The sequence below is a fragment of the Notolepis coatsorum genome (genome assembly GCF_963971535.1).
Source record: "Notolepis coatsorum genome assembly, chromosome: 10".
Lineage (NCBI taxonomy): Eukaryota > Metazoa > Chordata > Actinopteri > Aulopiformes > Paralepididae > Notolepis > Notolepis coatsorum.
The window spans coordinates 55,716,150-55,739,488 of record NC_140174.1 but is presented as its reverse complement, the minus strand read 5'-3'; the positions used below and the strand labels follow the sequence as shown (position 1 = coordinate 55,739,488).

Here is a 23,339-nt window from a genome sequence, read left to right as displayed (position 1 = left end):
TACAGTCCCCCTTTAGAGGGGACTTTTTATTTTCGAACAAATTCAAATTATATGAGAGGCCGGGGAGGGGATTAACAGAGGGGACCACAGGGGGAAAAAGTCACTGGGCCTAGCGGCGCCTGCCGCCTCGAGCCGCTCGGGATTTGCCACCCCGGGAAGCCCCGGAGGGGCGGTAGACAATCGGTGGCTGGTCACGGCGATCCCTACCGTCTCCTCCAGGCACAGATGGGCCGGCTGCAGCAGCGGCGCCATCTCTCCTCCTGGCCTTCTTCGGGAGGGGGAATGTCGGGAGGGGGAAAAAGGGGTTGGAGCACGGATCGCTCCTCTGCCATTTCTCTGCACGTTGAGGTCATCAATTGCAGGGCCGTCCCGAATAGTCCAGCATCGGAGAGGGGTGCCGTCAGAAGAGGACTTCTTTTCTTCTCCGGTACACGGGCCTGCTCCAGCCAAAGATGGCGCTGGTTCAGAGTCGCCAGGGCGCGCATTTTCCCAGCGGCTATGGCCTGCAGCTGAGTCAGATGCAGGATAGCTCCTGCCGCCTGGGTGAGCTGGTCATGTTGTTAATCACTCAGCTCCATGCCGCCCATCAATACCCCGGACACGAATCTTGCCAGCTGTGCGATGTTAGACGCAGCGGCTAAAGATTGTGTTCCGGCGATAAATGACTGTTCGCTCCAGTAAGCCAACCGCCTCGCCGATTTTCCTTGAGGAACCGGCTTGCATAACGGCTCCCACACCACCTCCGGACAGAGGAGCGCGGCCATCGGCCTATCAAGCCGTGGCACGCCCTCTCTCATACCGTCGACCAAACCCGCCACCCGCGTAACTGGTACGTAGGCGGGGGTGAGGCCCATGATGTGGGATACCACCTGGCCCCGACGAACATAGGCCCCCATTGAGGGGAAAAATGGGTAGACAACGTCCACCCCTCTCACCAGGCGACGTTGCCAGAGATGACCTATTAGATCATCAGGGACAGGAACAGGCAGTGGCTGCGGCAGCGGCACGCCGTTTGCAGCGGCCGCCACCGCCATAAGCTCGGGAAACAAAGCCTGCAGTTCCCCCTGCAGACTTTCCTCCACCGAGCCCGCATCCCTAACATGCAGCCGGCTTCGACTGGTCAAGGAGCCACATTCTGATGTGGCTGATAGTAGGGCATCCTGCCGACGAGTCCGAGGGTCTTCCCCGACATCTTCAAACAAGGCGCCCCAAGGAGACATTTCACCCCCCTCCAGTGTTACCTGGACGGGCGGGATACTTGTCTCTACCGGGCCTTCAAATAAGAACCTGTCTGCCTCTACCATGTAATCCTCTGTTTCCATCGGGCAGGTAGAGACCGACGCATCCTCACTGGGCTCCAGCAATTCACCAAACCCAGGCCGTTCGCGTCTGCAAGCCACCATCTTGCGACGGGAGCGAGCAGACGCAAAAAGTTTGCGTCTCAAATCCTCCGGAACCAAAGGAACCGGCCGCTCAACAGCGGACGATTCCCCGGAAGCAGAGGAACCAGAGCTACGACCAGGCCATCGCAGAGGCGACGGCACCGGTGCACCAGCTCCTTGGAGAGGCAAACTACCCATCGGACGCCTACCGGGCGTGGCTGTCAACCACGAGAGAGGCAACAGCCCCGCACCAGGACGCACGACGGAGGCGGAAATGGAGAACCGCTGGTGGAGAGTGGCTCTGCGACTCTCCGAAGTAGACATTATGACCTAGATTTTTCTATCGAATATTTATGAGAGAATGTAAACACGTCTCAACTTTCTTCAGCTAACAACCTCGTCAAGTGGGGATCTCCGAAGGCACTTCCTTGTGGTGAAAGTGAAGAAGGAGGCGAGTAGGTGACCACACACCTGCTTATGAAGGTAAGCGGAGGGGGGTGTGGCCAGACGAATGTTGGGATGTAAAGGTACATGGTGGAATTTTTTATTCAGTGCACGTGCACGAAGTGAAGTACAATGCAAGTATGATGCTGAGCGAGATCCATAACGAAATAGAACCTGTCTGTCTGGAGACATGATAACCTGTCTGTCTGGAGACATGATATCCTGTCTGTCTGGAGACATGATAACCTGTCTGTCTGGAGACATGATAACCTGTCTGTCTGTACACACGCTAATGCAGCTTATTCCATTTTACCTCAAAAACCATTTTTGCAGTTTTTTTTACAGAGCAAAAATCCTTCATTACCTTCTTCCCATTCACAGCAAACATGTGTGAGAGTAGATGTGACGTCTAAAGAGAGTAGAACAGCTTTGTGTTATTCATTTAGTTGAATAATTCATTATGTCTTGTGTGTGATTGGAGCATTTCGTCATGAATGTTTTCAACTAATTTCCTATCACCTTGAGGCCCCTTTGTGGATCACGGCCCCTCCTGTTGAGAACCACTGACATAAAATGACATGAGCTGAAAAGGTTTACCAAGTCGCTCTCTCTCTCACATCTATATTTGACCAGTGAATTATATAACCGAGTCATATGTGAGTTCACTGTAATGGTACTTAAGCAGAATTGCCCCATTTGTCAGAAATGTAGAGAGAGAGAGAGAGAGAGAGAGAGAGAGAGAGAGAGAGAGAGAGAGAGAGAGAGAGAGAGAGAGAGAGAGAGAGACAGTCTTTGAGGAAAACTTTTATGGTCACACATAAATTAATAAATAATTGACTCAAGCGAGAGATGATTCTTCCTAGAAGACGTTCTAGAAGCTATGGTGGCCTTCATAGAAGTGCACCATCATGCCTCTTTTCTGTGTCTTCCCTTCATCAATAATGCAGTGGCTGTTGAAAGAGTTACGACTGAACAGACAGCCGGCGACGCACCCCTGTGTCTCCATCAGGGGTGTAAAGTACTTGAGTAATTGTACTTCGTTACAATACTTAAGTACTGTTTTTGGGGATTTGTACTTTACTCAAGTATTATTAGGATTGTATAGTTGTACTTTTACTCAATTACATTTCAGAGTAAAAAAAACATTTAAAATGCAGACCTACAAATTACAATTATCGCAGGTCCAACAATTTTAATTAGTATATTTGTTTCTCTGGCTGAACTAACTATAACGTTATTAATCCTGCGGCCGCACTTTATTTAAAAACAGCCAATCAAATCCCCATCAATGGAGAATTAACCCGCCCATATACCCATGCTGATTGGTCCTTGTGCAAGACTAGAAAGCGGGGATCTTTGATTAAACACCTGCTATCAGAAGAATAGACAGTCAGAAAATAAGATTTTACTTTAACTTTTTAGTACTTAAGTACATTTAAAATTAGAAACTTTTTTACTTTTACTCAAGTGTGTTTTTAGCCAGATACTCTGACTTTTACTTGAGTAAGATTTTGAGACGGTACCCATACTTTAACTTAAGTATAATTTCTGGGTACTTTTTACACCCCTGTGTCTCCATCAACTGGCTCTAGCAGAACATTCCTGTGGTGCTTCCTGATGGCGAGAGGACAACATCATAGCTTTCCAAACAAGTCCTCTTGATGGCACAAAAGATAATTTACTGTTGCATGTAGTTATACAGTACTGTGTTACACTCCCAGACCTGCCCAATGCTGGGAGAGTCAACACCACAGTGACAGTAGAAACAATAGGAGTTACTGCCCCACACAGGGGATTGATGGTGGTTTCATGGCGCCATCTGGTGCTCACCTGCAGATAATGCAGTCAGTGAAGATCCTCTCTGATTGCATTAAAAGGAAAACTTCAACATTTTGGGAAATTAGCTTATTTGGCATCTACCCTGGAGTTAGACAAGAAGATACATACCCTTTTTCTTCTCTGTGCATGCAGTAGGAGTAGGAAGACACGCACCGTTAGCCTAGCTTAGCGTCAGTCACTGGAAGTAGGTTCCTCGATTAGCCTAGTTCCAAACGTCTTCCTACTCCTACTGCATGCACAGAGAAGAAAAAGGTATGTATCTTCTTGTCTAACTCCAGGGTAGATGGCAAATAAGCTAATTTCCCAAAATGTTGGAGTTTTCCTTTAAGAATATGCTGTTGTTAGTCTATTTGTTACAAGTGTTATCTGTTTAGGTTGTTCTTTGTGTTGGTATTCTTATCCTGTGTTTTGTATTGCCTAGTTCCTCTTCCTGTTGTTTTGATTATTGTTTTGTTCTAAGTGCCTGTCTCTCCCCAGCTGTTTTTGATTATTAATTAGTTTCAGTATTTATTGCTTGTTGGTTGGTTGAGTTATTGTGGCGTCATTGTCTCCACGTTGTCCCTGTGTCGTGCCCGTGTTCCCTGATGTTTTGTCAAGTGAGTTCATGTCTGTCTACTCCTGTCGTTTTCTTGTTTTCACTCGTTGTTTGTTAGTACCAGTGCCAGTGCCTTTCGTTTTTTTTGTATTTTGGTTTTGATTCAGTAAAGATCCCTTCATTCAAGTATCACCCTTCGTCTCTGTCTCGGTTCTCTCATCCTTGTCTGCAAACTGTGTTCTCCTCACCTTCATCGTCACTCCCGATCGTAACAGTACTGTACATGGAATGTCTGAGCGTCCCGGTGGATTTACGGGCTACGGGATATACTGTGTACTCACAAAGTAGCTGGACATACTGTGTACTCACAAAGTAGCTGGACATACCATGTACTCACAAAGTAGCTGGACATACTGTGTACTCACAAAGTAGCTGGACATACTGTGTACTCAAAAAGGAGCTGGACATATAGAATACTCTCAAAGTCGCTGGACATACCGAATACTCTCAAAGTCGCTGGACGTACCGTGTACTCACAAAGTATCTGGACATACCGAATACTCTCAAAGTCGCTGGACATTTGTCGATTAAATCAACTGATCCATTAGTCGACAAATTACTATTAGTTGATTGAGGATTTCTTCAGTCGAGGACCTACTGGTTTGAATCTGAATCATGACCTTTATCACATGTGGACAGTCTCGAGACGTATCAGCAGTCAATTCAAAATAATTAAAACAAGGACACATTATGTCATAGATGTGAATCATTGTCACATAGATTGACCTGGTCTTATATACAAACTGCTTATGAGTTCTGTCCACTAGGGGCAGAATGGCTCAGCACTGGTGAGTTAACGAGCGTGTGAGTGAGATGAGTGACATCGTCTGTTTAACCTGTCCTTAGAACAGGCTGTCATCCCCACCTGCCTGAAGAAGTCCACTATTATCCCTGTACCCAAAAAATCCAAGCCTGCTTGCCTCAACGACTACCGCCATGTAGCTCTCACCTCCATAGCCATGAAGTGCTTTGAGAAGCTAGTAAAGGGCTACATCTGCTCCTCCCTCCCCATTAACATGGACCCCCTGCAATTTGCATACCGCCCCAACAGGTCCACGGAGGACGCCATAGCCCATGTGCTGCACACAGCAGCATCACACCTGGACAAGAGGCAGGGGAACTATGTGAGAATGCTATTCATCGACTACAGCTCGGCATTCAATACCATAGTCCCCTCCATACTCATAGCCAAGCTCAGGGACCTGGGCTTGAACTATGACCTCTGCCAGTGGGTCTTGGACTTCCTGACGGGCAGACCCCAGGTGGTGAGAGCAGGCAACTGCACCTCCTCATCCATCACCCTCAACATAGGGGCCCCCCAGGGCTGTGTTCTGAGTCCCCTCCTCTACTCCCTGTACACACACGACTGTGTGGCTCAGCGGAGTAGCAATACAATCATCAAATTTGCTGACGACACAGTGGTGGTGGGCCTGATCTCTGCCAACGACGAGAGGGCCTACCTGGAAGAGGTCAAGGTCCTGGCGGGATGGTGCCAGGAAAACAGCCTCTCCCTGAACGTCAGCAAAACAAAGGAGATGATTGTGGACTTCAGGAGGTCGGGGGTCAAGGACTACAGCCCCCTCAGCATCGACGGGGCACCGGTTGAGAGAGTCAACAGCTTTAAGTACCTCGGAGCCCACATATCCGAGGACTTGACATGGACCACACACATTGACAGTGTTGTGAAGAAGGCACGACAACGCCTCTACTTCCTCAGGCGCCTAAGGAAGTTCCAAGTCAGTCAGAAGATCCTTAAGAACTTCTACTCATGTACAATAGAGAGCATCCTGACTGGCAACATCACCTCCTGGTTTGGGAATAGCACTGCACAAGACCGAAGCAGACTACAAAGAGTGACACGTTCAGCCGAACGCACAATTGGAGGGGGGCTCCCCACCCTCCAGAACATTTACAACAAGCGTTGCAGGGGCAAGGCTAAGAGAATCATTAAGGACTCCAGTCACCCGAACAACTGCCTCTTTGAACTGCTGCGGTCAGGCAAGCGATACCGGAGTCTCAAGGCGAGCACAGAAAGACTCAGAAGAAGCTTCTATCCCCAGGCCATCAGGCTGCTAAACGAACAATGAACACTACACAACAACAACCATCAAACGCACATAGCACACACATCCACACGCACACACTCACTTTAAACAAACACACTGTAGCAGTGTAGCACCCACTCCACACACTTTATAGCACACACTCACTTTAAACAAACACACTGTAGCACCCACTCCCCACACTTTATATTTATTGATGAAGGATTGCACTACAACTCGTACACCTTACTGTAAATTGTACCTAAATTGTACCTCATCCCATTTCTGCTTTGCACTATATAGTACTGTACATTAGTACACTGCATAGTATTGTATATTATATGGTAACTCAGTTACGTCTATTCTGCATCGAACATTGTACATATGTCTATACTGAACACTGTGACCTCATTTTCTACTTCTAAATTACATGCTATACTATGTTATTTGATACTATCTTGTCTAGCACAGTCTCTGGAGCGTAACAGTAAGAAGCATTTTGTATGAAAGTATTCTGTACTTCTGTATGACAACTATTAAAGAAACTTGAAACTTGAAACTTGAAACTTGTCTAGGAACGTGCTTCGCATCCTAAAGATAGACGGACACACACGGTGGTTGACTCCTAACAGGGACTCACTGTGTACGTCTGGACTGGCATGGAGCTGGAGGTACTGCATGTCTTTGTTGTGCAGCTGGGTGTTGAGTTTCTGCAGGGAGTTGTCCCTCTGTCTCAGAGCCGACTCCATCCCCAGGATACGCTCCACGTGCTTCTCCACCAGGCTGGTCTGCAAACACACACACATGCATGCACGCACACACACGCACACGCGCACGCACACACGCACACACACACACACACACACACACACACACACACACACACACACACACACACACACACACACACACACACACACACACACACACACACACACACACACACACACACACACACACACACACACACACACACACACACACACACACACACACACACACACACACACACACACACACACACACACATTTCAGGTGACATTGAAACTCTGTTGATCCCTGGCAGGTGCCAGTCTCACTCTCTGCCACTTTGGCTCAGCCAGTCATTTAATCAGTGGGATCATATTAAAAATGCTGAGTTTGCATGGTGTCGCTTTTGAACGGCCTCCACTCTCAGATGAGGTGGTCTATTATCACAGTGGGCTCCTGGCACGGGCCAGCTGGCCAATCTGTTCAGTTGGAACGCTTTGCTTGGTTTTGGATTGGCTCTGACCTGTAACCAATTAGAGCTCACGTGACATTTATCTGGCATCTCTACGTGTACCAGCTTCAGGGGTCTAAAAAGTGCCCAGAAAATTATACTTAAGTGAAAGTATGGGTACCGTCTCAAAATCGTACTCAAGTAAAAGTCTGAGTATCTGGCTAAAAACACACTTGAGTAAAAGTTAAAGAGTTTCTACTTTTAAATGTACTAAAAAGTTAAAAACTTTTATAGACCAGTGGTCTCAAACTCATTCCATCGTGGGCCAAGTTTTCATTTGATATGAAATTATTCTTCTGATAGCAGGTGTTTAATAAAAGATCCCCGCTTTCTAGTCTTGCACAAGGACCAATCAGCATGGGTATGGACGGGTTAATTTTCCATTCATGGGGATTTATTTGGCTGTTCTTAAATAAAGAGCGGCAGCAGGATTAATAACGTTAACGTTAGTTCGGCCAGAGAAACAAATATACTAATAAAAATTGTTGGACCTGCGAGATTTGTACTTTGTAGGTCTGCATTTTAAATGTAAGGAGTAAAAATTATGTTTTTTTTCTATGAAATGTAATTGAGTAAAAGTACAAGTATACAAACCTAATAATACTCGAGTAAAGTACAAATCCCCAAAAACAGTACTTAAGTATTGTAACAAAGTACAATTACTCAAGTACTTTACACCCCTGACCAGCGTCATGATGAACAGAAGAGCTAGAGTGGGCGGTTGAGCCGCTGAACCCACAGTGCCAAGGAGAGAGTCTCGCCAATCGAGACAATCAAAAAAGTTAGGCCCGATTTAAATATCTTGAGAATTGATTTTCTTGTAGATTTATGTTCACTTGCGCCATCTGGATAGTGAGAACAGAAAAGTTGTCATCGAGTGCATTATCGAGTGTGTCTTAGAAGGAACCTTTCATGAAACGCCAAAACAAGTTTTTTTATGACGTCTAAAGAGGGTTTAAAAGGTAATTTACTCAAATCTAAGATTTATTTCTAAACACATTTTAAATGATTGGTGTATAGATATAATATAATGCAGCAGAAATATTTACATAGCAAAGGCAAAGTGATATGGAACACAAATGAATCACGTCTGAGGGGAGGTTTGTGTGAAGTGAGGTAATGAATGCTGAGATGGGTCATCTCACACCATCTGTACCACGACTGGGTGACAAAGTGTTTTAAAGGCACACTATGCTGTTTGGGCAGAGAAATCTGAAACTAGGCAGTGAGCAAAATTCTATAATATCTTTTCATAACCAAATAAACTAAATGTCCTTGGAGGATGAAGACTGTGTCCATGGAACACTGTTTGAAGATACAACGCTTGCGAAATAAGTGTACAAAAGCAAACAATTAACAATTAAATGGTAGATGCTGGATAGAAAAATACTAGTCTGCAAATTAAACGATGCTCCCATGAACATCTATTGGTACAACCAGCACATGTGACGATATGAGACATGCAATAATTAAAACGGCTTCAATAATTCCCCTTGCACTTCTCCCTTTTTCAGCACCTTGGACAGCTCACATGAGCCCTGGAGTCAGATTGCTTGCTCCCATACAGTATGTCTCTTTCTCTCCTTATTGTTCTCCAGACCTGACGTGAGCTGTCCATGGTGCTGAAAGAGCGGGAAATGCAATTCATTGTAAACTACCAGTTTGTTTCAGTCACATTTCATTCCCAAGAAAGAATATGGTATTGCTTTTGTCGTTAATTTACTTTAGGAATTGTTTAAGCTGTTTTTATGTCAGCTGATACATAATACATAGTGCTATTCAATACAGACTAGTAATGCTGATACATAATACATAGTGCTATTCAATACAGACTAGTAGTGCTGATACATAATACATAGTGCTATTCAATACAGACTACATGTATATATCATGAATGTAAAAATCCTAATGAAATAATCCTAACCCTACCCCTAACCCTGTATATCACGTAGACTAACACCACTGCTCTCTGACCATCTTGTCCAGATCTCGCTGGAGGTTGTTCTTCTCCATGTGGATCTTCTCATAAGCCTGGATCACATCCTCAAGTTGCTCCTCTCTCTCCTTCCTCTTCTGGAGCTGAGAGAGAGAGAGAGAGAGAGAGAGAGAGAGAGAGAGAGAGAGAGAGAGAGAGAGAGAGAGAGAGAGAGAGAGAGAGAGAGAGAGAGAGCATTGTGAGATTCATCAAATGGTAACTTTGTTGCTTATTGGAAAGTGTTGTATAACAATCCAAATTTAGGATGCCAAAAATACTGTCAAATCAGAAAGTGTGCAGAACACACATCTTCCGAAATCAAACAAATAGCATTGACCCAAAAGACAAAAAAACAAACACAACTTGATGTCTTGAGATGGCCTTCATCTTAGCTTTTTCATGTCTAATGAGGGACTCAATGTAAGTCTTTATCAATTAAGTCAGCTCTGAAGGCTGATGAAGAAGAGGGACACTTGTCAGGGAAAAACAGACAGTGGGAGTGAGTGAAAGAAAGAGAGAGAGAGAGAACGGGGGGGTGAGAGAGGAGAGAGAGAGAGAGAGAGAGAGAGAGAGAGAGAGAGAGAGAGAGAGAGAGAGAGAGAGAGAGAGAGAGAGAGAGAGAAGGTAATAGAGAGGGTGTGACGTACATGGGTACGTGGGTTGGTCATTACCATTATTACTGTATTTATGACACCATCTGAACATCAGGTTAGTATATTTAATGTGTTATGTTTTGTATGTGATGTGTGTGTGTGTGTGAGCATGAGAGCTAATGCTGTCTCTTTTCTCTTCCTGTCAGGTGCCGCCCGTCCCTACACTGAAGAGTGCTGATTGCCTAATGAATGACAGCTGATGGCAATCACCTCAAGAGGGACGGGTGGACAAATACCTGACAGCACACACACGTCTGGGCGCCTCATTCTGTCAATTGCCAGTGACCAGAGTGGAGTGGGGTTGCCATTGTTTTCCACTGTTGTGTGGGATTATTATTGTGCTTATTTACCTCCTTGGGTGGACCAAGTACTGTGTGTTCACATATATATATTGTTGGCCTTTGTGCCACTTCTCTAACTGAGTGAGTATCCTCTTGTTGGCCTTTGTGCCTGTTTCCACTGAGTGTGGAGTGATACTTTACTGCCCTTTTGCTATTGTTCCCTTCAAGTGGAACTGTATATATATATGTATTTAATAATAATAATAATAATAATAATAACTTTATTTGTATAGCACTTTTCATACAGAGGTTGCAGTTCAAAGTGCTTCACAACAGTAAAAAATACAGGCATAAGCGAGCATAAAAAGATAGACAGGTAGAATCACAGTGTTTCACATTAGGATCTAGCATCCCAATAGGCTCTCCGCTTACAGTTTTCAGTAACACAAATAGTAAAAATAGTTTAAAATGATTCAGTTTAAAAATAGTAAAATAAAAATAAAATAAAATAAAATAAAAATTATAAAATAGAACGGACATAAAAAATACAGGCATGAGCGAGCATAGCAAGATATGGCAATTGACAACAATGCATAAAGTTTACAGACAATCCATGCTGATTGATCTGCCATAAGCAAGTGAAAGTTTACAGACAATCCATGCTGATTGATCTGCCATAAGCAAGTGAAGATTACAGTCTGTTCTAACAAACCAACTGCATTACAGTAGTCTAACCGGCTAGATATGAATGCATGAATTAGCTTCTCAGCATCGTTCTGATTAATAAATGGTCGTACTTTTGCTATATTTCTGAGATGGAAGAACGATGTTTTCGTCACTTTGCTAATATGAGAATTGAAGTTCAGTTCTGAATCTATGACAACCCCAAGACTAGTGACCTCAGATTTGATCCAAGGGGTTAGTCCCCCCAGGTTCTTTATTAATGTTTCTTTTTTAGTTTTGGAGCCGATAATTAGAATTTCAGTTTTGTTCTCGTTTAGTTTCAGGAAGTTCTTACTCATCCATTTATTTATTGCCAGTAAGCAGTCTGTAATGGAGCTAATCGCTGTATCATTTGGCTCAGCAGATATGTACAGTTGTGTATCATCCGCATAGCTATGGAAATCTACATTATGTTCTCTGATGATATCACCCAGCGGTAACATGTAAAGGGAGAAGAGTAAAGGACCTAAGCAACTCCCTTGTGCAACTCCATAGTTGTTGTCGTATATATCAGACATGTGATCTCCTAGTTTAACATAGAATTTCCTCCCTCTGATGTATGTTTTAAACCAGCCTAGCACATGGTCTGAGAAACCGACATGGTTTTCAAGACGATCGATTAGAATATCGTGATCGATTGTATCAAATGCTGCACTGAGATCTAACAGGATAAGGATGGAGATCTTATTCTCGTCAGAGTTTAGTCTGAGGTCACTGATTATTTTGGTGAGGGCAGTTTCAGTGCTATGATATTTTCTGAATCCTGACTGAAATTCTTCTAAGATGTTGTTTTCTTCAAGAAAGGAATTTATTTGAACTGAAACTATCTTTTCAAGTACTTTACTAATGAATGGTAGGTTGGATATTGGACGATAATTTGCCATTTCATTACTATCCAAGTTAGGTTTTTTTAGTAATGGCTTTACAACTGCTGTTTTAAAGGCATCTGGGAAAATACCAGTCCTAAGGGAAGTGTTTATGATATCTAGCACAGGGCTTGAAACACTATTAAATACCCGTTTGAGGAAAGCTGTAGGTATAGGGTCAATGTCTGAGGTGGAGGAGTTACATTCTGAGACAGTTTTGCAGAGTACATCTAATGTGATGCATGTGAAACTTCTCATGGTTACATTGCACGGTTTGCCGCAATCAACTTTATTTCCATCATGAGTAATGCTGGCCCTGATCAAGGTTATTTTGTTGTTAAAGAATAGTGCAAGTTCTTCACACTTAACCGTTGACGACTGAGGAGGTGTAGGGGCAGTGTTGAGTAGTACATTAATAGTGGAAAAGAGGATTCTGGAGTTTCCAGCATTTTCTGTAATGATTTTAGAGAAGTAATCTTTCCTTGCTAAGCGGATGGTTTTATTATAAGCAGTTAAAGCATCTTTGTATATATCACAGCATATGGTGGTTTTTGTTTTTCTCCATTTTCGCTCCACTGCACGACATTTCCTTTTTTCTTCGTTGACCGTATTATAGTTTAACCAGGGCGAGGCTCGAGTTTTCTTCTTTTTCGTTTTTAATGGGGCGACAGAATTTAATATAGATGACATTGCATCATTGAGATTTTCTACCATTTCATTTAGAGAGCTGTCATGATTGTGTGGTTCATGTAGTCTGATAAGATCAATGAACTTTGATTCAGCTTTGTCGTTTAAGAGCCTCTTTTTAACTATGATTTCTTTTTTTGTTTTAGTAAGGGTTATTTGAGTATCAAAAAATATACAGTGATGGTCGGAGAGAGGTAATTCAGTTATTGAGATATTTGTTATGCTTAGCCCAGTTGTTGTTATAACTAAGTCTAGTGTATTCCCAAGCCGGTGACTTGCATTTGTTATATGCTGTATTAGGTCAAAGCTATCCAGCAGATTTTTTAGTTCCATAGTTTTGGAGTCTGTTTTCTTATTAAAATGGATGTTCAGGTCTCCATTTAGGATCACCTTATCATATCCGGTAACACATAGTGAGATCAGTTCAGAGAGCTCCTGTATAAATACTGGTGAGTGTCTAGGCGGGCGGTATATTGTGACAATAATAGTTGATTCTGTTTTTAGTTCAATGGCAAGATATTCCATTGACATGAACTCGCCTAGTTCTGTGATTCTAAACAAGAGTTTTGAGGAGAAGATTGCTGCAACTCCTCCGCCCCTTTTATTTTTTCTGGGTATTTGAAAAAAGTTATAGTCTGGTGGACAAGCTTCTATCATTATTGATGTAGCTGTGTCATTATTTAGCCATGTCTCTACTAGGCAGATGCAATCTAAGTTATTTTCTTTAATCAGATAATTTACTAAGAAAGTTTTATTATTCAGTGACCTGACATTTAGGAAAGCTAATTTTATTTGTTGGACTTCTTTAGAGGAGGTCTGCTTTGGCTTGACCGTGATGGCCCTGAGGTTAATAGCAGGTAAACGCATTGATGGTGTATATTTTTCACCATGCCATTGGCTGGTTAGGATTACTTGTATGTTTTGAGAGATGGCATGGTAATTGTGCTATTCTGTACCGTACTGACTGTACTGTGCTTTCGGGGACATTTGATCAGACGAGATGGCCTTGTGTGATATGGGGGACGGGGGACGGGACGTCTTGTGCTGCTGTAATCCGTGGTGAGATTGTGTCCTTCATGACTATCTCTCGTGCTGGTATGAGCTTAATATTCTTGGAGGCCATCAAGGCATGACGCATGTTTGCTGATAGGAGCTTTGAACCTAAGCGATTTGGGAAGAAGCCATTTCTTTGAAAACGTTCTGGGTTATTCCAGAAAACATTGAAGTTGTCAATGAATTTCAGGCCGTGTACGAGACATGTAGCTCCTAACCATGAATTAAAATTTAGGAGTCGACTGAATGCTTCCTGTCCTCTGCGAAAGCATGCAATTGGTCCACTGATGGACACATCAGTGTTTGTGTACACAGACTGATGTTCGTCTAGTGTGTTCATTAAACGTGTGAAATCGTCTTTCAAAGTCTCTGTGCCAGTCTTCTTTCGCAGGATGTCAAACGATCCAGAGTGAATGACAATTTTTGTTATTCCCGGTCTGATTAGTGTTGGAAGTTTTTCGGCCAGCTCTTTGACAGATGTATTGTCTAGACAGATATTTTCTGTGTTTGCCATCTCCACATACCTTGTTGTGGAATCTCCAATCAGTATACAGTCTATTTTCTGTGTGAGGTTAGCATTTTTCTTTCCAACAGTTTTGGGGCCGTTTGTTTTTGGGCTAGGCCTAGTCTGCCGGTTCTTTCCACAGTCCTGTGGCCTTGGTGAAGCCTCGTTAGCCTTCTCAATAGCCGGCATGTTAACGCTGGTCCCGTACCTTCGGCGTTGGCTACCGCGACGTTCTCGGCGCATGATAGTCTCTTCGCTGTTAGCCGTTCGCTCGGTCTGGGTTGTGTTTGCTAGCCGTATCGCTAGTGGCTCTGTTTTCCTCGTCGTCTCGTCGTTAGCGTGTGCTCCGATGTGCCGGCTGTTAGCTTCGCTAGCATTAGCGTGAGCTCCGGCATGCCAGCTGTTTGCTTCGCTAGTGTTAGCGTGAGCTCCGGTATTCTTGCTATTAGCGTCATTAGCGTGAGCTCCGTTTCGCCCGCTGTTTGCTTCGTTAGCGTTGTTAGTCACGCTTCTATGTCTCTTTGCTTTGGGTGTTGATATGCATGTTTCTGAGAGTAGGTTGAAACTATTTCCTGGCGGTACCGGGGGTGAGGTCCTGGTTCGTTTTTTTCTCTTTTTTTCCCTGACGGTGATCCACTGCTTTGGTCTTGCTCCTTGGTTGTGCCAAGGACCGTCTTTTGGGTGGTGCTGTTCTGTAGCTACTAGCATAGGCCAGGTTTCAATCATGGTATTGTTGGCTATATTTGTAGTAGCTTCAAGCATAGAGTCAAGGAATTGCTCATTCTGCTGTATTTGGTACAGGGTAGAAACCCGAGCCTCCAGCTTTACAATCTTCATACGCATCTTCAAGCAATTAGTACATTCTGTGGGAGAGCCGAGTCCCGGCATATTCCCTTATTTCCTGTCTTTTCAGGTTAGGCTAAACTGAAGCTAAGCTAGGTACTTAGCTGGTGGTGGTGGTGGTGATGATGATGATGGTGGTGATGGTGGTGGTGGTGGTGATGGTGGTGGTGGTGGTATTTGTAAACTGTATGCCATTACCACTTTGTGTGGACTTGTACCTTTGGTACGTTCTGGCTGGTTGGTTAGTGTCGGCGGACGCTAATCTAGTTGTTTATCTATATCTCACCTTGTGTGTTCTCTCCTTACCCTTTTCCCTTTGTGTGTGTTCTGGGTTTAAATCCCCTCTAAAATAAACATCATTTTCCCTTTGGGGAAAGCAGTGGGTTTCAAGTCCCGCTACAATAAATATTATTTACCATTTGAAAACGTCTTTGTTTATTACCTACCTGCCCGGGACTGTTTTGAAAGCATTTACTGAGAGAGGCTGTTTTTTGTTCATGTGCAGCCGGCTCCAGTTACTATTTTGTGTGGTCATCAGACCTTTGTACATGACAGAGGGTAAGGACAGATAGGAGAGATATGTCAGCAAGTAGCGAGGCCTATTCAGTGTGGCTATGGTAACACATAGACATCATCACCAAGGTGAGAATGGCGCGTCAACAGCGTTGTGACCAACACCACAGATACACAGCTCTGTGGCCGAGGTGTACATGCAACAACCTTTGAAGCGCTCATTCAATTGCAAAGCTTTCTCAAAGCTGCCTGTCTGAACCTTACGAACATGTATCATGGTACTGTAGTTTGATGGTCATTTCAGCATTTCAGTTTTACCATGGCCCCGGCCATTGGAATCTACCAAGATACTGCCATGGTAAAAGTTATGTATCGGCTTGAGTACTACTTAAATAACAGCATGGTATAATCCAAAGCAGTGGAGGCTGCTGACAATTTGAAGCACAAATTATTATATTATATATTAAATTATATTTTTTAAACATCCCCAACGCTGCAACACCCCCATTTCTCCCAGGTGTCAGGCTCCTCATTCACTTCCATTCATTTTGGGGACCATGTTTAAATATCATCCTTCTGAAGTATAAACAAACTATACTGCTGTGATGATTTCAATAAAACAGACCTTTCTGAGTCAATGGTATGCAGTGGCGTTGCGCAATATGTCGGGGCCCCCCCCGCAGGGCAGACCACTCCCCTAAATCAAACCAAGCAGACCATGGCTCGGCGGCCCGATCAAACCAAGCAGACCATGGCTCGGCGGCCCGATCAAACCAAGCAGACCATGTACAGTATACAGTGGCTAATATACTATCAATACTACTATTGAATATACATACACTATTCATTTCATTTACACTATACATTTCATCAAACCAGCATGTCATGTCTCCTTTAACTGAGTGAAAAGAGGGAGAACTACATTGACCAGATTGCCTGGCAATGTTTACTTCCTCCTCCACAGAGGCACTAGATCTGAGCCACAAGCTAGCGGCAAACATTCATTCATTTAGGCAGCACCACTAACACAGTGCACATGCAAATATTATCTGCAGGCTGCATTAGCAGCCAGCAGCCAACGTGATACATTACATTGTGTTTATATGTGACATAGCCAAGTTAACAACGTTCCAATCCCTTAAGTCTCTAAACAATTCGGCTAGCTAACGTTAGCAAAGAACGCTAGCCTAGCCACAAGCTAGCGGCAACATTCATTCATTTACACTAACACAGTGCACATGCAAATATTATCTGCAGGCTGCATTAGCAGCTAGCAGCCAACGTGATACATTACATTGTGTTTATATGTGACATAGCCAAATTAACAACGTTTCATTCAATCCCTTAATCAAGTCTAAACAATTCGGCTAGTTAACATTAGCCATTAGCAAAGAACGCTAGCCTAGCCACAAGCTAGCGGCAACATTCATTCATTTACACTAACACAGTGCACATGCAAATATTATCTGCAGGCTGCATTAGCAGCCAACGTGATACATTACATTGTGTTTATGTTTGACATAGCCAAGTTAACAACATTGTTCTCTAAACAGTTAGCTAACGTTAGCATCCAGGCTAATCAGACTTTCGTTTTACAAACACTACAACTTACTTTTTTGGAACACAACTTTGACTAGAACACTGACGCCAGCCCAGCTGCAGTTCTGCATGTATTTTACCAGGCAGACTCTGATTGGATTTGCAAGGCTGCCAATCATTCAACCTCCGTGTATTGGATGTCAAGGGCTGTCAATCATTAAATCCTCCATTCAATTGGCTATTATTTATTATTTATTTAACAATGGGTCAACCTGTGCAGATATTCTGCACGAATAATTACTGCAGGCAATACTGCAGTGCAGGCCTGCTCAGAGCTGTCAATTTTGGCAAAAAATTCACTGGCATTTTTTTACAGAAGAAAACATTTATAATAAAAAAAATAATAATAATAATTAAAAAAGATATATATATATATATATATATAGGTATATGTAAATTAATAATAATTATGAATTATGAGTGAATTTGTATTTCACGTGTTGTCATAGAGAAACCTCCACTGATCCAAAGGTAAACCGTGATATCGGTGGTCAGGGCTGCCTGGGAGAAATGCGAGGCCCTGTGCGAGATTTAAACGCGAGCCCCCCCCCCCCCTAAAAGGTAAAAAAAATAAAAATATAATTTTTTTTTCTTTTCTTTTTCATACAGTCAACATATTCTTAAATAATAGCGCTGCCCGAGGCTGGGCGTGATACAGTCAACATATAGCAAGAGAGAGAGAGAGCTCCCGTTCTACAGTCAATATACAGTGTTATCATATAGAGAGAGAGAGCATGTGTGTTTGTGTGTTAGAGAGAGAGAGCATATCTGTGTGTGTGTGTGTTAGAGAGAGAGCATGTATGAGAGAGATAAGCAAAGATGAGCCCCTAAAGGATATTCAACTTTTAATGGAAGAACAAAACAGAAGGAAAAGATAACTTCACAAAGGCAACATGAATATACATAGATCCAAAAGGACAAAGATCAACACATAAATCCAAAGAGAAGAGGGTCTATACCAGAGAAAACAAAGTAGCAAGGAGCCAATGGCCGACATCAGCTAAATAGGCTAACTGCAAATAGAGTAGCCAGGTACTGACACCAGGCCACACACAGCTTTGGCCAACGCTACCCAAGCTACACAAACGACCAAGACAATTCACACACAGCACATGTCGTATCTCCAAATGTTGTGAAGTAACATATGTTTTGCCTGGAAAAAAACATCGTTATTAACAAAACATTCGGGAGGGGAAGGAAGGAAGAGTGGGGTAATGTCCAATGGACATCTTACCTGCACCAAGGAACGCAGGGCGAAAGGCTGCAACACAGGTCTCCACGTTGACGAAAGGCCTCTCGCTATCTATCTATCTATCTATTTATTTATCTATCTATCTATCTATCTATCTATCTATCTATCTATCTATCTATCTATCTATCTATCTATCTATCTATCTATCTATCTATCTATCTATCTATCTATCTATCTATCTATCTATCTATCTATCTATCTATCTATCTATCTATCTATCTATCTATCTATCTATCTATCTATCTATCTATCTATCTATCTATCTATCTATCTATCTATCTATCTATCTATCTATCTATCTATCTATCTATCTATCTATCTATCTATCTATCTATCTATCTATCTATCTATCTATCTATCTATCTATCTATCTATCTATCTATCTATCTATCTATCTATCTATCTATCTATCTATCTATCTATCTATCTATCTATCTATCTATCTATCTATCTATCTATCTATCTATCTATCTATCTATCTATCTATCTATCTATCTATCTATCTATCTATCTATCTATCTATCTATCTATCTATCTATCTATCTATCTATCTATCTATCTATCTATCTATCTATCTATCTATCTATCTATCTATCTATCTATCTATCTATCTATCTATCTATCTATCTATCTATCTATCTATCTATCTATCTATCTATCTATCTATCTATCTATCTATCTATCTATCTATCTATCTATCTATCTATCTATCTATCTATCTATCTATCTATCTATCTATCTATCTATCTATCTATCTATCTATCTATCTATCTATCTATCTATCTATCTATCTATCTATCTATCTATCTATCTATCTATCTATCTATCTATCTATCTATCTATCTATCTATCTATCTATCTATCTATCTATCTATCTATCTATCTATCTATCTATCTATCTATCTATCTATCTATCTATCTATCTATCTATCTATCTATCTATCTATCTATCTATCTCTCTGTTATGAGGCTGGGGGGGGGAGTAGAACCCAATATGCGGATAGACCGGAGAGCACAGAAACTGCGGAATGACAGGTGAATGGAGGATACGGAGACGGCAGAATTCGTGTAGATAATGACTCTTTACTTGAAGTTCACCAAGCACTACACGAAACAGACAATCACGACACAGCCTTGCTGGTATGATAACAAAAGACTTAGAGCACAAACAAACTAAAGTAAATGGTGCAAACGAACTGACACTAGAACAATAAACTGGAGAACGTAAAACAAACAGACAACAACAAACACTACACTTACTAGAAAACCAAGGGAGAGCAACGACGTGGGCAGGAAACAGGTAACAGGAGGAAATTACGCCACGACGAGGAGAGGGAGACACACACATATATACCCTGACTAATTAACATTGGCAACACCTGGCCAGGCCAGTCTAACACAATATTAACAAACTAAACACAAGCAAAGATTACAACAACACCAGACAGGAGAGAACATCACACCAGGGAAGGGAACGACAACAATGACAACACACACCACGAAATCACATTAATCAGACTATTAATTATATGAATTACATTAGTCAACATGTTTAATGTGCCAGTCTGCACCATCTGCTGGTGACCACTAGAGGGTGGTATGAGACCATTGAAAGGAGGTAGAGAGTGTCCAGTGTTATTGTTCTCCTTAACCCAGGCCCCCCAGGACCTGGGATTGTTACAGTGTCCAGTGTTATTGTTCTCCTTAACCCAGGCCCCACAGGACCTGGGATCGTTACACTATCGGTCTGTCTGTTTGTCTTTAGAATGTTTCATTCTAAATATGGGATGGACACGCTCAACAAAACCTTCATCTGTTTTCTCTCCTGTCCCACAAAAATAGCATATCACAGTGAAATTCCCCTGACAGTCACCGCTTTTCTTAGACATGTCCTCAGAACGTGATGATTGTGGAAATTTTGCTTGGACTGCCATTTTGATGATTGATTAGAGAGAGAGAGAGAGAGAGAGAGAGAGAGAGAGAGAGAGAGAGAGAGAGAGAGAGAGAGAGAGAGAGAGAGAGAGAGAGAGAGAGAGAGAGAGAGAGAGAGAGAGAGAGAGAGAGAAAGACACACACACACACACTATAGTATTATATTCATGGTGCAATAGTAGTAGCCTAGTAGTATATTATAGTATAATATTTAATTCACAAATAAATAAATCTGCTTTTCTCAGCACAATCCATGCTGTTCTTCTGGCTAGTGCCGGCTAGTTGTCCATAAACAAATGCAGTATCAATGGTGTCACACTGTCTGTACAAGCCCCTGAAAAAAATGCTGAAATCTACTTTGAATGTACAATGGAGAAGGGCAGGAGTGGTTTCAGCGTTGATTTCGGGGCTTGTACACTGTAAATGGTAAGCGCTTCACAATTTTGTTCCTCACATTCACCCATTCACTCACACATTCACACACCAACGGTGGAGGCATGTGAGGTTCCAACCTGCTCATCGGGAGCAGTTAGGGCTTAAGTGTCTTGCTCAAGGACACATCGACACGCTGCCCGGGAGGAGCGGGAATCGAACCGAGAACTCTAAAGAAGATCCTGAGGTAGGATGCCTCATAGCAAATAACACCTCACTCTGTCTCTCACCTCGTGGCTTAGGGCATTGACCCTCTGATGCAGATTGCCGTTCTCCGACTGCAGCAAGGCCGTCTCCTTGGTCTCAAAGGAGCAATAGGAGTTACTGTCCTCTCCAAACTCACTAATCATAGGGAACTGGGGGGACAAGAAGAACACAAGAGTTAGGTTAGGTTAAGCCATGTTGAGGTTTGGTTAAGTTTTTGTTTTTTTTATCCACTTTTTCTCCTCCTGTTTTTCTGTGTCTTTCTCCCATCCCAATTTAGTCGTTATGCCAATTCCCCCCTCCCCTTCCTGGTCGTTGCTCGCATGTGCCCCCCACTGGTCGGTCTAGGGAGCCCTGGGCCCTCATTCATCAACGTGACGTGGAAAATGTTCTATTTCCACACGTAAGCACAGAATGTAGAATCAGTGCACGCACAGAAAAATCGGGATTCACCACACGTGCGTACGCAGGTTCTATACGGTAATGGAATACCCCCATGAAATGTGGAAAAATGGACTAAGCCGAGGGAAGCGTGTTATGAGAACGGTGATGTCGGATATGATATCTATTAACCATTGCTGCCTGGGCAGCGCAAACACTAATAAAGACCGTGCTGGAATATGACTGCCTTTTCCCGTGTTGTTTGATTAATACCCAGGGATTAAAGTTCTCCTCAATTTTATTCCAAATCGCGATGGATTTTCCGTAAATTTTCTACCTGCTGCATATGATTTCTAGAGGCATACTACAATCTATTTTGATGTCAGTATTGGGTAGCCTATATAAACAATAATACGAGAGCATATACAAGAACAATGAATCTCACTGCATGTATGATGTAGCCTGCCTTTCAATACATGAACTTGAATTCCATCATGTTTGTGTGCGGGACTCACAAGGCTGTTGTCACAATGGGTGGTACCGGTACAGTAATAACAGTCCACACAATATCACGATGGACCATGCCATAGCCTATGTTCTATTAGGACATGATCTGTGATGACAAATGTTCTAGAATGTTTGATTAAGATATCATACTCTGACAGCATGCCTATGATCAACAAAAACGCGAACTTGAATCCCATCATATACATAGTCTGTCCACTATCTGGTGTCATTGCAATGCGTCTTTTATTCTTTCTTATACAGTAAAAAGGGGGAAGAACACTATATCGTGGGTGTTCATATGACTTGTATTCTGCTTACAGCTTCGAAATTCCACTTGTTTCGTTTAACGTAAAGCCTCTTAAATATAATCAAAACGTTCCCGTGTTTCTGCGGTCTGTGCGCAAAATAATAACGAGTTGAGCTACGCGGAGCGCAGTCAGTCAGTACACCCTGTATATTCCGATAACGCTATATAAACCATGCTGCATTCATTCTGAGAGAAAGATCTATTATTCCAAATGCTATTTATAGGGTTTTGACCATAATTACACTACTGTTGCTGTTTTACAATGAACTATAATGAATTACGGTTCATACAGAACATTCCAGTGTTGAAACTAATGCACAGAAGCTCATTTCCTTGTTGTAATAATATATTCTACCACTGGGCGTCAGCTAAGTGTGCTCCGAGCTGTGCGTAAATATAAGCACGGAGTCAAGTTCAAGTTGAAATTGATGAATCCCACTCTTTGCTTAGAAATGGTCGTACGCACAGGTTAAGCACAAATCTGTGCGTAAGACACGTTGATGAATGAGGGCCCTGAAGTCTATCAGATGCTTCCTCCAAGACAGAGGAGACAGCCAGCAGCATCTTTTCACCTGCCAGCACGGACTCTCATTGGTGAGGTGTAACGTGTGGGAGGTCACACTACCCTCACCATCTCCCTCCCTCGCTGTGCAAGCGCCCTGACCGACCTGTAGGAGTCGCTGTTTACAACAACCCGGACCCACCCACCGGCTTCCCTCCCGCTGACTCTGCCAATTGAGCCAGTATGACGGCTGGCTGACAGCCGGATTCGATACCAGTTGGTGACGAGCGCTTAGTCCACTGCGCCACCCAGCTGCCCTGAGGTTTGGTTAAGGTTAAGGTTAAGGGTTGGCTTGGGTTACGGTTAACGTTAAGGTTAGGTTGGGTTGGGTTGGGTTGGGTTAGGTTAGGTAAGATAAGGTTAAGTTAGGTTAGGTTAGGTTGGGCTGGGCTGGGCTGGGTTAGGTTAGGTTAGGTAAAGTTAGGTTAGGTTGGGCTGGGTTAGGTTAGGTTAGGTTAAATTAGGCTAGGCTAGGTTAGGTTAGGTTAGGTTCACTTTAGT

At 42.9% G+C, this 23,339-nt stretch overlaps 1 protein-coding gene across 1 annotated transcript in view; it reads right to left on the bottom strand.

Annotated features, from left to right (window-relative positions):
- tbkbp1 (TBK1 binding protein 1) overlaps positions 1-23,339 on the bottom strand; it is a gene marked incomplete at both ends in the record, with an annotated part of 144,461 nt that overhangs the window by 101,351 nt on the left and 19,771 nt on the right. The window contains 3 exons of the mRNA XM_084322468.1: positions 6,943-7,090; positions 9,538-9,642; positions 21,108-21,233. Of these exons, the coding sequence (XP_084178594.1) occupies positions 6,943-7,090; positions 9,538-9,642; positions 21,108-21,233 (379 nt within the window). The remainder of the gene's footprint in view (positions 1-6,942; positions 7,091-9,537; positions 9,643-21,107; positions 21,234-23,339) is intronic.